General features: G+C 39.0%; 1 protein-coding gene across 12 annotated transcripts in view; it reads left to right on the top strand.

The window, feature by feature from the left end:
* sgcg (sarcoglycan, gamma) overlaps window positions 1–12,924 on the top strand; it is a 427,114-nt gene that overhangs the window by 390,400 nt on the left and 23,790 nt on the right. For 11 of the 12 annotated variants that reach the window (XR_007957197.1, XM_052026700.1, XM_052026699.1 and 8 more), the window contains one exon: window positions 51–123. Coding sequence is in view for 11 of the 12 variants with exons in the window: in XM_052026700.1 (XP_051882660.1) it covers window positions 51–123 (73 nt within the window). In the remaining variant the exon portion in view is untranslated. Of the gene's footprint in view, window positions 1–50; window positions 124–7,527; window positions 7,673–12,924 lie in introns of those variants that run through there. The other variant, XM_052026704.1, reaches the window with a different exon arrangement.

Below are 12,924 nucleotides of genomic sequence, written 5' to 3'. Positions count from 1 at the left end.
TGTGTTAGTTGACTGAACAGCTTTTATTTTAATCTTTCCTTCTTTTTCAGGGCCGGAAGGTGCTCTCTTTGAACACTCTGTGGAGACGCCAGTGGTCAGGGCTGAACCTTTCAAGCAGCTTAGGTAGGAAATAAACACAAAATAACAATGACAAACTTATTTTGCCCAAGGATCTAAATATTAACTTAGTCAAAGCTCTGTGTAAGGTTGCAACAGATGTACAATAACAGCATAAAAGTGGGTTTAGCAGATCTGTGCTGCAGATTGTAAATTCAGTTACCACAGCAACACCTTTCAAATGTTAAAGCTGAACAGATCAACTGAATTTGAGAGGAGATAAATTTTTCAGTGCACTATTTTTGAACTAAGATTTATTCAAACAACTGCTCTCAGTCTTACAGTTTCATTCACAATTACAATGAACACCTGATCGTCAAATTTAAGAAGTTTCTATTATAAAATACTTGGATTTCAGGTACAAAGGAAAATAACAAAAACCTTATCAAAATGCATTGTTAGTCAGGTGTACCTGATATAATTCTGGTGAGAGTGGTCTCATCTTTCAGTGCAAAAAATGATCTGCTGAATAACTTTCCAAAATCTGCTCCTTTAACCATCATGTGCATTTCAAAATTGTATCCCGTTCTGTAGGAGTGAAAGTTGATCATAAACTCATGTAAGTATCAAATGTGACAGTGAAAATGTTCTTCTGCAAATGTTATGAACCTTCTGTTCCTTTGTGCATCTCTGTAAGTGAAATCAAATCCATAGCTTTTCCTTCCCTTTCTGTGGGATCAACAGAAGCTTTTCAATCAGATTAAAATTGTGCTTTTTTGTCAGTTTTGTTTGTGATTTCGAATATTGTTTACAACTGGGACAGAGTATAATAAAAGATAGGAAATCCATGATTTAATGGAAGTAGTAATAACAAGTAATTCACAACCCAGAGCTGTAAAGGACAACAACTGAAATGTGAAGTTATTACTTTTTTTGTGCAGCTGCCATAGTGGATTTGATGAGTGTTTCAAAGTTTTTTTTATTTTTTGATAAAGTAGTGTCAGTAGACAGCAACTGTTAGGCCTTGTGTCTGTGATTAATTATACAGATCCACTGCTAAGCATGATGTAAAAGCAATGGCCATACTCGGGTACGCTCAGGACAAGTCTTTAAGAAGTATTCTTAAAAAGGAATTTTCTATCATAGCATAACATAATATAACATTACGTCTCTCTCCACACAGATTTAATTAAAGGAAACATTCTGATATTTTCAGCTTTTATATCACTTTGTTGCAAAGTCTTTCAGATATGAGTATATTATATGTGATATCCAGATGAATATATTACACAGTGATTTCCAGATGCAAGAACAGTGGCTGTTGCATCAACTGAATGATTGTTCAGTTCCTTCTGCAGCGTTGAGTTATCCATTTTGGAATCACCAGTAGTGGATGGTACTTCGAGTGCTTTAAACCATGCAATGCTGTAATCATGGATCATTCTGCAGAAATCATTTCAAATGGCTGCATTCCATGTGAAATTGCTTGCTTGCTCACTCATGTGCTTTTCCTGTTTATCAAGTCTCTGGGCTTCAATGGCATCAAACTGCATTTCATGTGTTTCTTTTGATTTGCTTTTCCTTTTGACATTGTAACACACACAGATGATGATCTTTTATCTCTCTGAGTATCTCTGGAAGAAGTTTAGACATATTTGATCAAATGAGTGTAGTTGATGATATTCTTGTCATTGAATGTGATGTTGCTCTGCAGTTATGTAAAAAATGATATAGTTTTGGCTTCCATGAATTTTCTTCAGTACAAGCAATATAGATGACTTTCTTAAACAGTCACATAAATCTCTCTACTTCACAATTAGCATGGGGCCAGAGAGCAGTGATTTTTCCCAAGTTAGTTGCAAACTTCCTGAAATCCTCACTGTTGGAACAATGTTCTTTTATCCAACCTCGCTGTTAGTCAAAATACAAGAATCTGATCAAGCTTTAGATGGGTAGCATTCACAGATGCAGAACTGACAATTTCTTCAAAAGGGAATCTGGAGTAGATGTTGACAACACCGACAGTTGTATCTGTAACTGCAGTTTCCATGTCATAGTTGATTGACGTTCTAGATGTCTGTTGATTTTGTATTCAGCCAAGCAATCTGTTACTGAGTACCACACCTTTTCCTTTAACAATTTGTTGATGGCCTTCATGAGCAATGTCTATGAAGCATTGTATTAATGACTGCAGAGTGACAATGCAATTACTTCATAGGGCATAACAAATGGAAGCAACAGAAGGCCATTTGGCTCCTTGCACTTACTTTGCTGTTTAGTAAGATCATGGGTTTTAACTCAGAGTCACTTTCGTGTACTAACCCCACATTCACGGTTCCATTGATCCAATAGTATGACCCTCTTTGAGATTACCAAGCACAATCTGTTGTAGGTGTAACTGTGACTTCCTTGTGCACTTTGTGCAAATCTCATAGTGCATGTACAATATTATGAGTACAGTTTCCAGAATTTATTCCCATTTCTGTGATGGAATTGCTGTCATGTTCAATGAAAGAGCAGTTTCTTACTTTGTTGCACCTTTGATTTCATTCAGTGCCACCTTTTTGAGCACCGTGTTCATGCTCACGTAACTGACATGATGTCCATGACCTTGTCTTTGCAACTAGCAATCAATTGGCATTGTATGCTCTTTACAATGTGAAGAGCTCACACTGTGTGGAAACTGAGAAGAGTATCAGTCACCTGAAACTACATAGACTGCCTTGTTAATGCACTTGGATTTGAAAGTCATTTGGCAATGAAAATGTTCCCAGCACTGTCTCAGATGTAATATTTTTGAAAATATCCTGGCATTTCCTTACTGAGTTGGAGTAGGACAACAGTGAAAATAGTTAAAGGTTTCTTCACTCACCACATTGATAGATGTACTTCATTCAAATTTACATTGATTTGCGAGTTGCAAATGTTCATCTGTTGAAGCCTAAGTCCTCTGAGTGTGGCGGATAACACATACTTACTCAGCATCAGCAATATTGTTCTTGACCTCTGCATTGGCTTCAATACTTGCTACACGCTCTGAGTTCTGATGCATCGGGTTTGTTGAATATCTTATGTGACATGATTGAGTTTTCCCACACAGATTACACTGGTTTCCTTTGGCAGGATATTCTGCTGACACCATAGCAAGTTGTTTCACATGCATGCAGTATTGACCAATTTTTTCTTCGCTTCTTGTATTGTGACTAAATATAATTGCCTCACATACTACGTTCTTCTATAGGACAAAATATATCATCAGTGTAAGTTTTTATTTGTCTGTAGCCTTTAGTTGTAGGTAACAATGTTTCATAAATAACATATTCTTATCACAGTGCAACAGGAGTACACTTTTTCTTATTGTCTGTGAATTCAAATTCTGTGATTGACCCCTCAGACTTGTGAAGACTGAGATTGAACTGATTTCGATTTTAAAGGAATCAAGCAATATGTAGTTAGTGCAAGAAGTGGTGCTGAGGTAAAAGTATCTTATTGAATGATAGCGGAAGCACCAGTGCCTATTATCCTGCTCCTGCTTCGAAAGGTGTCACAGTGACTCAGCAAGGACTGCTGATTCCTCACAGTTCCAGTGATCTGGGTTCAATTCTGATCTCTGGTGCTGTCTGTGGGAAGTATGAACTTTCTCTCCATGGGTTACCATCCCCTTTCCCCCTCCCACCCTGTTTTCCTCCCACGTACCAGAGACATTCTGGAAGGTTAACTGACCACTGTAAATGACTCCTGGTGTAGTGGGTGGTAGGAGAGTCAGGGAGAGTTGATGGGCATGTGAGAGAGAATAAATATATAGGGGAATGGGATTGATGGGATGGTGTTACCGTTTATTTAAATGTATGTTCTTGACTTTGGTTGGCGTACAGATTCAGATTAATTGGATTAAGTGTAAGAAATGATTGTCTCTTCAGAAACTGCAGGATTAAGTGGCAGCTAACTCACAGACTCAGCCGTAAGAAATCCCCCTGAGTCAACTGACCATGGTTCATGCTGGGTGGTGCTCACACACAAAATCTTCAAACTAGCAATAATTGCATCCCTAGGTCCTTCATCCTGTCTTCGTTATAAGAGTAAGCATATCCTTTGGAGCTCTGATTAATTGCACAGACTTGCTGCTGAGCAAGATATGAAAACAAAGACTGCTTTCTTTCTTGCCACACCTGACTTCCTGCATATTCTCATAACTATACAAAATCTTTGCAGTGTGTAAAAAGAAAAGCTATCATACAACAATACAGCATCCAGAAGCAAATTCTACATTTTGATATTTATTAGAATGGTAAATAGACATTGGTGTTACTACCCCAATACTCTAGTTTGCAATTGTTTATCAGTAGATCCACACACTGAGGTAGGCCTATCATCAGGATAGGGAACTTTCCCCATCTACCTTCCAGATAACCATGAAAATAAATGGACTGACTGTGGTCTCAGCTAAACAAACAGCGAATAATTCCTGTCGTAAGCAAAGGCATGCTGGCAAAGATCAAGATGTTGAGAGCACTTTGCTGCATTGCAAGCTTCATTTGCTAACACATGATGCTCTTTCTAGTCACTTCCTAAGTAACAAAAACAAAGACCCTCATAAAAGTAATGGGAAACCTAGCTTCTACATCAGCAGATGTAACACATGCCAAATAATATTGCATTCAGCAGAAGTGGTGACCTGTTGCAGTATAAGCTGAGGCAGTGTTTGGATTACAGAAGGTCTAAACTGTCCTCTTACCCAAATCCACAAAGAAGAGAATATATAATAGCAGTGAAACTGGAATCTTATGCTGAGCTACTGAAAATAGTAAACAAACATTAAAAGATATTACTATTGCCAAGGAATGATAATGGCAGAGTCACATTGCAGAACTGTTGCAAACACTTCTGGGATCAATTAGTATTGTAGGCCATGAGAACCAAATTTGCAAAATTGTGCTGTTTTGATTTTTTTTGTAATATTTGTGCATTCCAATGGTGGGTTACAAACACTTTACTAACTTGCAATTTTCATAGTGCCTATGAAATTAGAATACAAACCCAGGTAGCCTGTAGAGAGTGATTGATTTCTTATGTACAGCTTTGCTGGTCAGAATATTAAAATGGTGCTTCTACCAACAAACACTACTTTAATGTTGCCTCTGACCTAAAGAACCAGTGAAGCATGTAAGGAAGATGTAGTAAATTGATTGAAGGCATTGATTCTATCACAGACACTGATGAAAGTGATTGCTTTAACCAGGAGATGCTACATCTGTCAGTGACACACTGTGAAAAGCAAAGTTCATTTTTGATGGATCAATCACAGGAATAATTGTGGCATCTGCTTGCACAGTAACGACTTTACATATCAAGTCTGAAGTGTGCAGCATACTTATCCATTAAGATATAGGCTGGATTTGCAGTCGGCAGCAAAGGCATGGTATTTGTTGATGGCTGTCCACAGAATTGTCACAAGCTTTTGGATGGAATTATCCAGCAAGAAATACTGAACAGTGGCACTTTTTGTTTGCTGCTGCACATACTATTTTGGTGCCAAAATGATGTCAAAGGTGTGACATGAGACATACCAGCTGCATAATGATGAGGAAGTGTGCACACCATATACTTACCAGAAGTTTGCAGAGTAGGTAAGTCATGATATTAATTAACATGCTGTACTGATTTGAAGTCAGGATGCACTACAGTGTCTCACCACATACAAATTCACCTTTACACTAGCTTATAAAATTCGTATGATGTCCACATCTTAGTTGGTATTTGTGCATGAAATTGGGTTATGGTGTGCCTATATCACCAATGCTGCCTTCGTCTTGTGGCACTGGCAACTAGATTAAAGCTCTTAAGTCTCCAAAATAAAATGGGACAAGAGTGAGCATACTGTGAAGGGCAGTGATTAAGTAAAAGGTCCATACTCGTATCAGCTGCAGCTGTTAATTCAAAAGCAAATGCAATTGAAGAGGATGTGGAACATGAAGGAGAATTAGCTGTGAAGATGCTGTTGTCTTTAAAGTTTTCTGGTTCACTGTTGGCCACAACCTCAGCAACAGCCCTGGCATCCTTTAGTCATTGCAAGAGAGAGGGAAGTGGGTTATTGAGTGTAATCCAATATGCTTGGTTAGGGTGGTGAATCATCTGGCAGTATCTGCAGTTGTGAGATGTGGCAGTGCTGATTCTTTCCAGGAGTGGTGAAGCACTTGGATATTAAGAATGACTTTTGTCTGATGGAAACTGGTAGTAGGTCAATGTTAGGACTGTGATGATAGTAGTGTCTTAGGCCAGTGATACAATTGGTAGGATGCAGCACTTGAAGATATACTTACTGATTTTGGCCATTAATGTGAAGTCATTGGTCTTCTTGGAAAGAGACGAAGCAGAAAACTGCAGGCCAGATACCTAAAGCATTGGGAAAACCTTAGAAGCTATTATTAAAGATCTAATGGCAGGACACTCAGAAAGAATCAAGGCAATAAAGGAAATTCAACATGGTTTTGTGAAAGGGAAATCATGTTTGACCAAGTCATTGGCATTCTTTGAAGAAGTAACATGTGCTGTGAGGTAAAGGGCAACCAGTGGATGGGCTGTACTTGATTAGCTACCAGTTCAAAGGTTATTGCAGGAAATAGAAGGTCATTGTGTGGGAAGTAACAGTGGCGTTCAGCAGTATCTAGCCAATGCACAGCAAGTGAGCACTGGCTGGACCCTGCAATCATTATGATTAGTAGGCAAAGGGAAGTTGCTGTGGTGTTTAGATTGCACTGAACAAAGTAGGGTTGGTGGCGCACCACAATTCCTGAGGCTGTGTATGGGGCTGTTGAATTCAGTTCTTGCAAATTATAAACCAGGAAGTAAAAACTGGAAATGTAAATTTAATTACAATTGATATGCAGGAATGGAAAATTCAGATGGGTTTAAGGGAGAGAGATAAGAGAGACAGGTGGTAAATGAACATATTTAAATTTTTTTTTCAATATTTCCATTAATAATTTTCTTGGGGAATGGAACTCCACATCTATTAAATATTTTATGGCTATAGAGGTGGTTCAACAATAGTTATTACTTATCACATTATTAAAACTGAAATTACTTTTGAATGCACCCACCCAAATTATATTGCTGCTTTTAGTGCAGGGTGAATGGGCAAACATGGCAAGTTTATACAATTACCTTTGTCTTGATGCTAAGGTAATTGATGAGGGTTATAAAAGGGCATCATCACCAAGAGTGCCTTTTAGCACTGTGCATGTGTGGATGTGATAATTGCAAACATTGTCTGATCTGGAATATTAATGACATGTGTAGACTGTATTTGACCTCAACTAACAGTTAAACGTTTCGTGCCTGCCAATATGCTTAGTCCCATAAGGAGTTGCTTGGTGTTCAGTTAAAAGTATGAACCACAAGGACATCATATACTTATAACACCTCTGCACATTTGGACATTCCTTTTACTGTTATTTTTCTTTACCCTAGGCACAAAGGACAAGAGCCAAAGGCAATAATGCACTACAATACTCTACAATTAAACACTTTTGCCTAAACTGACTGCTTTTATGAAAATAATCAGTGGTATTTACATGACATAGTTTCAGGGTTCTCAATTTTCATGGTGTATTGATGCTGGACCTAATTAAAATGGACAAATAGATTCAAGGATTGTGAACAGAAGTGATTTCTATTAAACTTTTAGTGTAATCAGGCAAATTGAAAAATGCTAATTAAATTGAAAATAATTTGTTACTTAAAGGTCACATGCACTAATTAAAATGCAAATTTATGTTACATGTGTATAATAACATGAATATGTGAACTTTTTGAACTGAGTCCAACTCTTAAACAAATAACATATTTTTGGATCTCACTCAATATTATTATTAAATGTTGTTAAATATAATACTGACTAAGTGATTGACTAAATCTTCCATTATTTGAGCAATATTACTGGTCCACTCAGATAACAATGGTCAAATGGAGGAATTGATTGTTCATCTGTACGTGCCAAATTTCTCTATCAAAACTGTTAAAAGATCTAGGCATCATTCATCAAAAGCAAGGTGTATTTTTGAGGTGTATATATTACCACCAGCACAAAGTCTTCTGAGTAATTAACTGCAAGCAGTTTGCATACTCCTTTTGATCATTTTAAACCTGAACCGCTGAAGGCAGCTTAGCATTGCTGTATTGCCAACTTCAAAACGGTATTGTACAGGGGAGATATTTTCATAGGACTGTGTTGGGATTGGGGGGGGGGGGGGTGGGGAGGAGGAGGAGGAATGTAGCATTGGTGATATATTTTTAGTTTTGGTTAATTTTATACCGTGAAAGCATCCTAAAGTTTGATCATGAGAGTTAAATACTTCTACTTGTGTAATTATCAGGACAATGTTATGCCACTATTTAAATAAAAAAATCATTTTAGTGTCTTTTATTTATGGCTTTTTAGCAATTTTTCTGGGTCAGACTTGGAACTGGTTTCAGTCACCTCGGAATTCACAGAGGCAAATGTCATATCTTTGGACTTGCACTTTGGAATTGAGCACTGCAGGGTAACTGCTGGGAGTAAACATTTATAACTGTCTAGTGGCTCTTAAACTGTTTCATTACATCTGAAGACAGTGTTGCAGCAAATCTAAAATAAAAGCATCCATTATAGAACCACACCAAGCTGAGAGTTTATGGGGCGTAAAACTTTAATAAATCCCCATAGATCATTTTAAACAAAAAAAAACAGAAAATGCAGAGGATACTCAGCAGGTCAAGCAGCATCTATGGAGAGAGAAAAAGATTTAACATTTCAGGTCAACATCCTTTCATCAGAATCGGGAAAAGTGGAAAAACAAGCATATTTTAGATTTCAGAGAGTGGGTGGGTATAGAGAGAAGAAAGGGAATGTCTGTGATAGGCTGAAGGCCAAGGTTGTTCTGGTAACACATTTGCTTTCAATGCCACCTAAGAGAGGGATCTGTCTGGAGGAGAATAGGTAGAGGAAGATGAAAGAGATCAATAATAAACAGCAATATTACTAGAACGGTGAGGTACAAAACACAGCAGTTACTGAAAATCTGAAATAAAAGGGGATGTTGGAAGTACTTGGCAGATCATACTGCATCTGTAAAGAGAGGAAAAACTGAATTAACATTACATGTACATGACCTTACATTGCATCCTACGTAGCATACTTAACCATGTCTAATGTCTTGATATCTATCTGCTGTCTTAATTCTTTCCTCCACTGCATATATTCCATTCCTTGATCATATAATAAATCTAAATTCAGACTTACTTAAAACTGAGTGCATAATTTTAGAAAAATTTATTACCAAAAATTGCAATACTCAGTGGGGACATGCAAGATTATGGTTTGGTACTATAAAGTTAAGCACCACATTTGACCTGTAGTCTGTAATGAGTTAGTTTTTAACTGAGTAGTGCCAACAATGTTCCAATTAGTAGTACTTACCTCTAAATTAGGAGATTGTGGATTCACTCAGGAAGCTTGAGTGCACATCCAAATTGTCCTTTGATGTCTTTGACATTGTGGTGGCAAGGCTGGACATCCAACAAGAAGATCAGAATGACCAGCACCACAAAAATGTAAACAGTTTCATGCTAATAATTAACAATAATCTGCTTCATCTTCACAACTCAACCATTTGCATTGATATCGACTCTAACAGGCTCCAAACAAAAATCGAGCAGAATGTAATGGAAAATAGCATTAGCAGGGTTCTCACTTCCTGTTAAACAAAAATCCAAACACACATAAAATCTGATGAAAGTCCATCATTTATATAATAGCAACTACATCAAACATGTATTGCTTTACACCACAATTTAACTTGAATTGTTTAAAAAACATCAATCGCATTTCTAGGCAGCTGCAGTTTGTACTAATTTAATGTGTCAGCTTGGTTACTTTGTCTTCTATAATACAAACCAAAGTCAGGCAGCATCACTGACAACAGCACGTCCCTTCCCGATGAGCTTAAACAATTCCATGCATGTTTTGAACAGAAGAGGAATGAAATGTCACACCCCCCACTCCACCCCACCCCAACAGGCTCCATTGGACCTGAACGCACAGACACTGTTGCAAATGTCAGATCAGTCTTTTGGAGAATGAACCCGCAGAAAGCATCTGGACCGGATGGAGTCCCCGGCTGTGCCCTCAGATCCTGTGCAGATCAGCTGGCGAGAATATTTACAAACATTTTTAACCTCTCCCTACTTCAATCTGAGGTTCTCCACGACTTTAAGAAGACTACTCCGTGGCTCTGACATCCACCATCATGAAGTGCTTCCACCATCATGAAGTGCTTCCACCATCATGAAGTGCTTCGAGAGGCTGGTTATGACACACATCAACTCCAGACAACCTCAACCCACAACAATTTGCCTAAAGCCGAAACAGGTCCACAGCAGATGCCATCTCCCTGGCCCTACACTCATCTCTGGAGCATCTGGACCTATGTCAGACCACTATTTATTGATTATAGCTCTGCCTTCAATACATAATTCCAAGCGAACTCATCTCCAAACTCTGACACCTGGGACTTAAAACCTCCTTTTTCAACTGTATCCTTGACTTCCTGACCAACAGACCTCAATCAGTGAGAATAGGCAGCAACACCGCCACCACTATTATCCTCAACACTGGTGCCCCATGAGGCTGCGTCCTCAGCCCCCTACTCTACTCCATGTACACTCCCGACTGCGTGTCCAGATTCTGCTCTAACTCCATCTATAAATTTGCAGATGATACCACTGTAGTGGGCCAAATTTCAAATAATGATGATTCGGATTACAAGAAGGAGTTAGAGAGCTTAGTGACATGGTATCACGACAACAACCTTTCCCTCAATGTCAGCAAAGCAAAAGAGCTGGTCATTGACTTCAGGAAAGGGGGCGGTGCACATGCATCTGTCTACATCAATGGTGCTGAGTCAAGAGGGTTGAGAGCTTCAAGTTCCTAGGAGTGGACATCATCAAAAGCCTGTCCTGGTCCAACCATGTGGACGCCATGGCCAAGAAAGCTCACCAGCACCTCTACTTTCTCAGGAGGCTAAAAAAATTTGGCATGTCCCCGTTGACCCTCACTTATTTTTATAGGTGCACCATAGAAAACATGCTATCCGGATGCATCATGGCTTGGTATGGCAACTGCTGTCCGAGACCACAAGAAACTGCAGCGAATTGTGGTCACAGCCCAGCATATCACGAAAACTAGCGTCCCCTCCATGAACTGACTGTACTTCTTGCTGCCTCAGAAAAGCAGCCAACATAGTCAAGGACCCCACGCACCCCAGACATTTTCTCTTCTCCCCCTTCCCATCAAGCAGAAGATACAAAAGCCTGAAAGCCACCAGGCTCAAGGACAGCTTCTATCCCACTGTCATAATACTGTTGGACGGTTCCCTTGTACAATAGGATGGACTCTTGACCTCTCAATCTATCTCATCATGGTCTTGCACCTTATTGTCTGCCTGCACTGCACTTTCTCTGTAACTGTAACACTTTATTCTGCGTTCTGTTATTGTTTTCCCTTGTACTACCTCAATGTACTGATGTGATGAAATGATCTATATTTTAACTCGTTTCAACACTCCTGGGTCAATGAGAGGAAGAAACTGGCAGAATATGTGAGTGCCATTTGTTATGCAATGATATGTACTGAAAACATATGTCTGGGTGACAAATGAGAACATAATAGTGGTTAATTGAGAGGCCTTCCACAATCACATATACTGACTGCCTAAGTTCCTGTGCGAAGAATGGACATCCGAGCCAGGAGCTTAATGGGCAGTGAGATCCGTAAAACTCTGTCCAACAAAAGGCAGCACCATCTGGAGAATGGAGAAGAACAATGGGAAATAAAATTATATCTCTGAAAAACTGTAAACCTGTTTTTTCACACTGTTCTACCCATTTATTAGTACTTTAACTGGCCCATTCTACCATGAAGCTTTACTGATAGTCTTTAATGCTAAGTGAAGTATCTGAGCTGATGTAAAATAGAGTGTTTGAAATTCTATTAGTACAGAAATGAGTAACTCCCACCATTATAATGATGCAATAGAATATAGTAGAATTGCTCATGCTGTGGCTGTTAACTCAGCAAATGGAAGACAGAAAGTGAATATTGTTTAAAATTTTACAAACACGGTTATTAAATCAAATCAACCAGAACTGATTAATTACGAAAAGGCCAGTTTGAATGATGGACCAGGAGTGTCTATAGTGAAGTAGTTACATGATCAGAATAATGAAAGAAAGTGATGATTGGCACCAGAGAAGAATTAAATCAAGCTTAACCCCTCAACTTAGAATAGCAAGGTTACAGATGAAGAGCGACTCAGCATCAAGCAAAAGATCCCTCATGTTAACCATGGGGATGACGGACTATGGAGCGCACGGATAATCGCCATACTTGGATGATTTGAGTAAAGAACTGCCTTAAATCATCTAATTATTTGTGAGAAAGCTCTAATATGGCAGTGTCGATGACAGTGACCACCCAGCATGATAATGATGAGAGTCCCTTGAGTTTCCACCTCAATGATAAACTCCATTTGACAACAGCCTATCTCCCTGGAATAAAGTTCTCCCTTTTCTCTTGGTGCATTTCAAATTTCCAAGCTGCCAAGCCTTTTCCTTTGTCCTGGTGTTATGTTCTCTACTTTCCTTCTGCTTGCTTCAAGCCATGACAGCCCTCCCATTGAAAAGCCATCACTTCCACAATAACAAAGGCCATCACCCCAGGAACCGGCACGTGCAGGCCAATCATGTGCCGAGCTCAAGCTTTGCCCTACCTGCTACTGACCCTGGCAACACCATGCCCATTGGCAGCCTTGTGTTGCCATCGACTCCCTT

Source organism: Pristis pectinata, chromosome 11 (assembly GCF_009764475.1).
Source record: "Pristis pectinata isolate sPriPec2 chromosome 11, sPriPec2.1.pri, whole genome shotgun sequence".
NCBI lineage: Eukaryota > Metazoa > Chordata > Chondrichthyes > Rhinopristiformes > Pristidae > Pristis > Pristis pectinata.
This window is presented reverse-complemented; position numbering and strand designations above follow the sequence as displayed.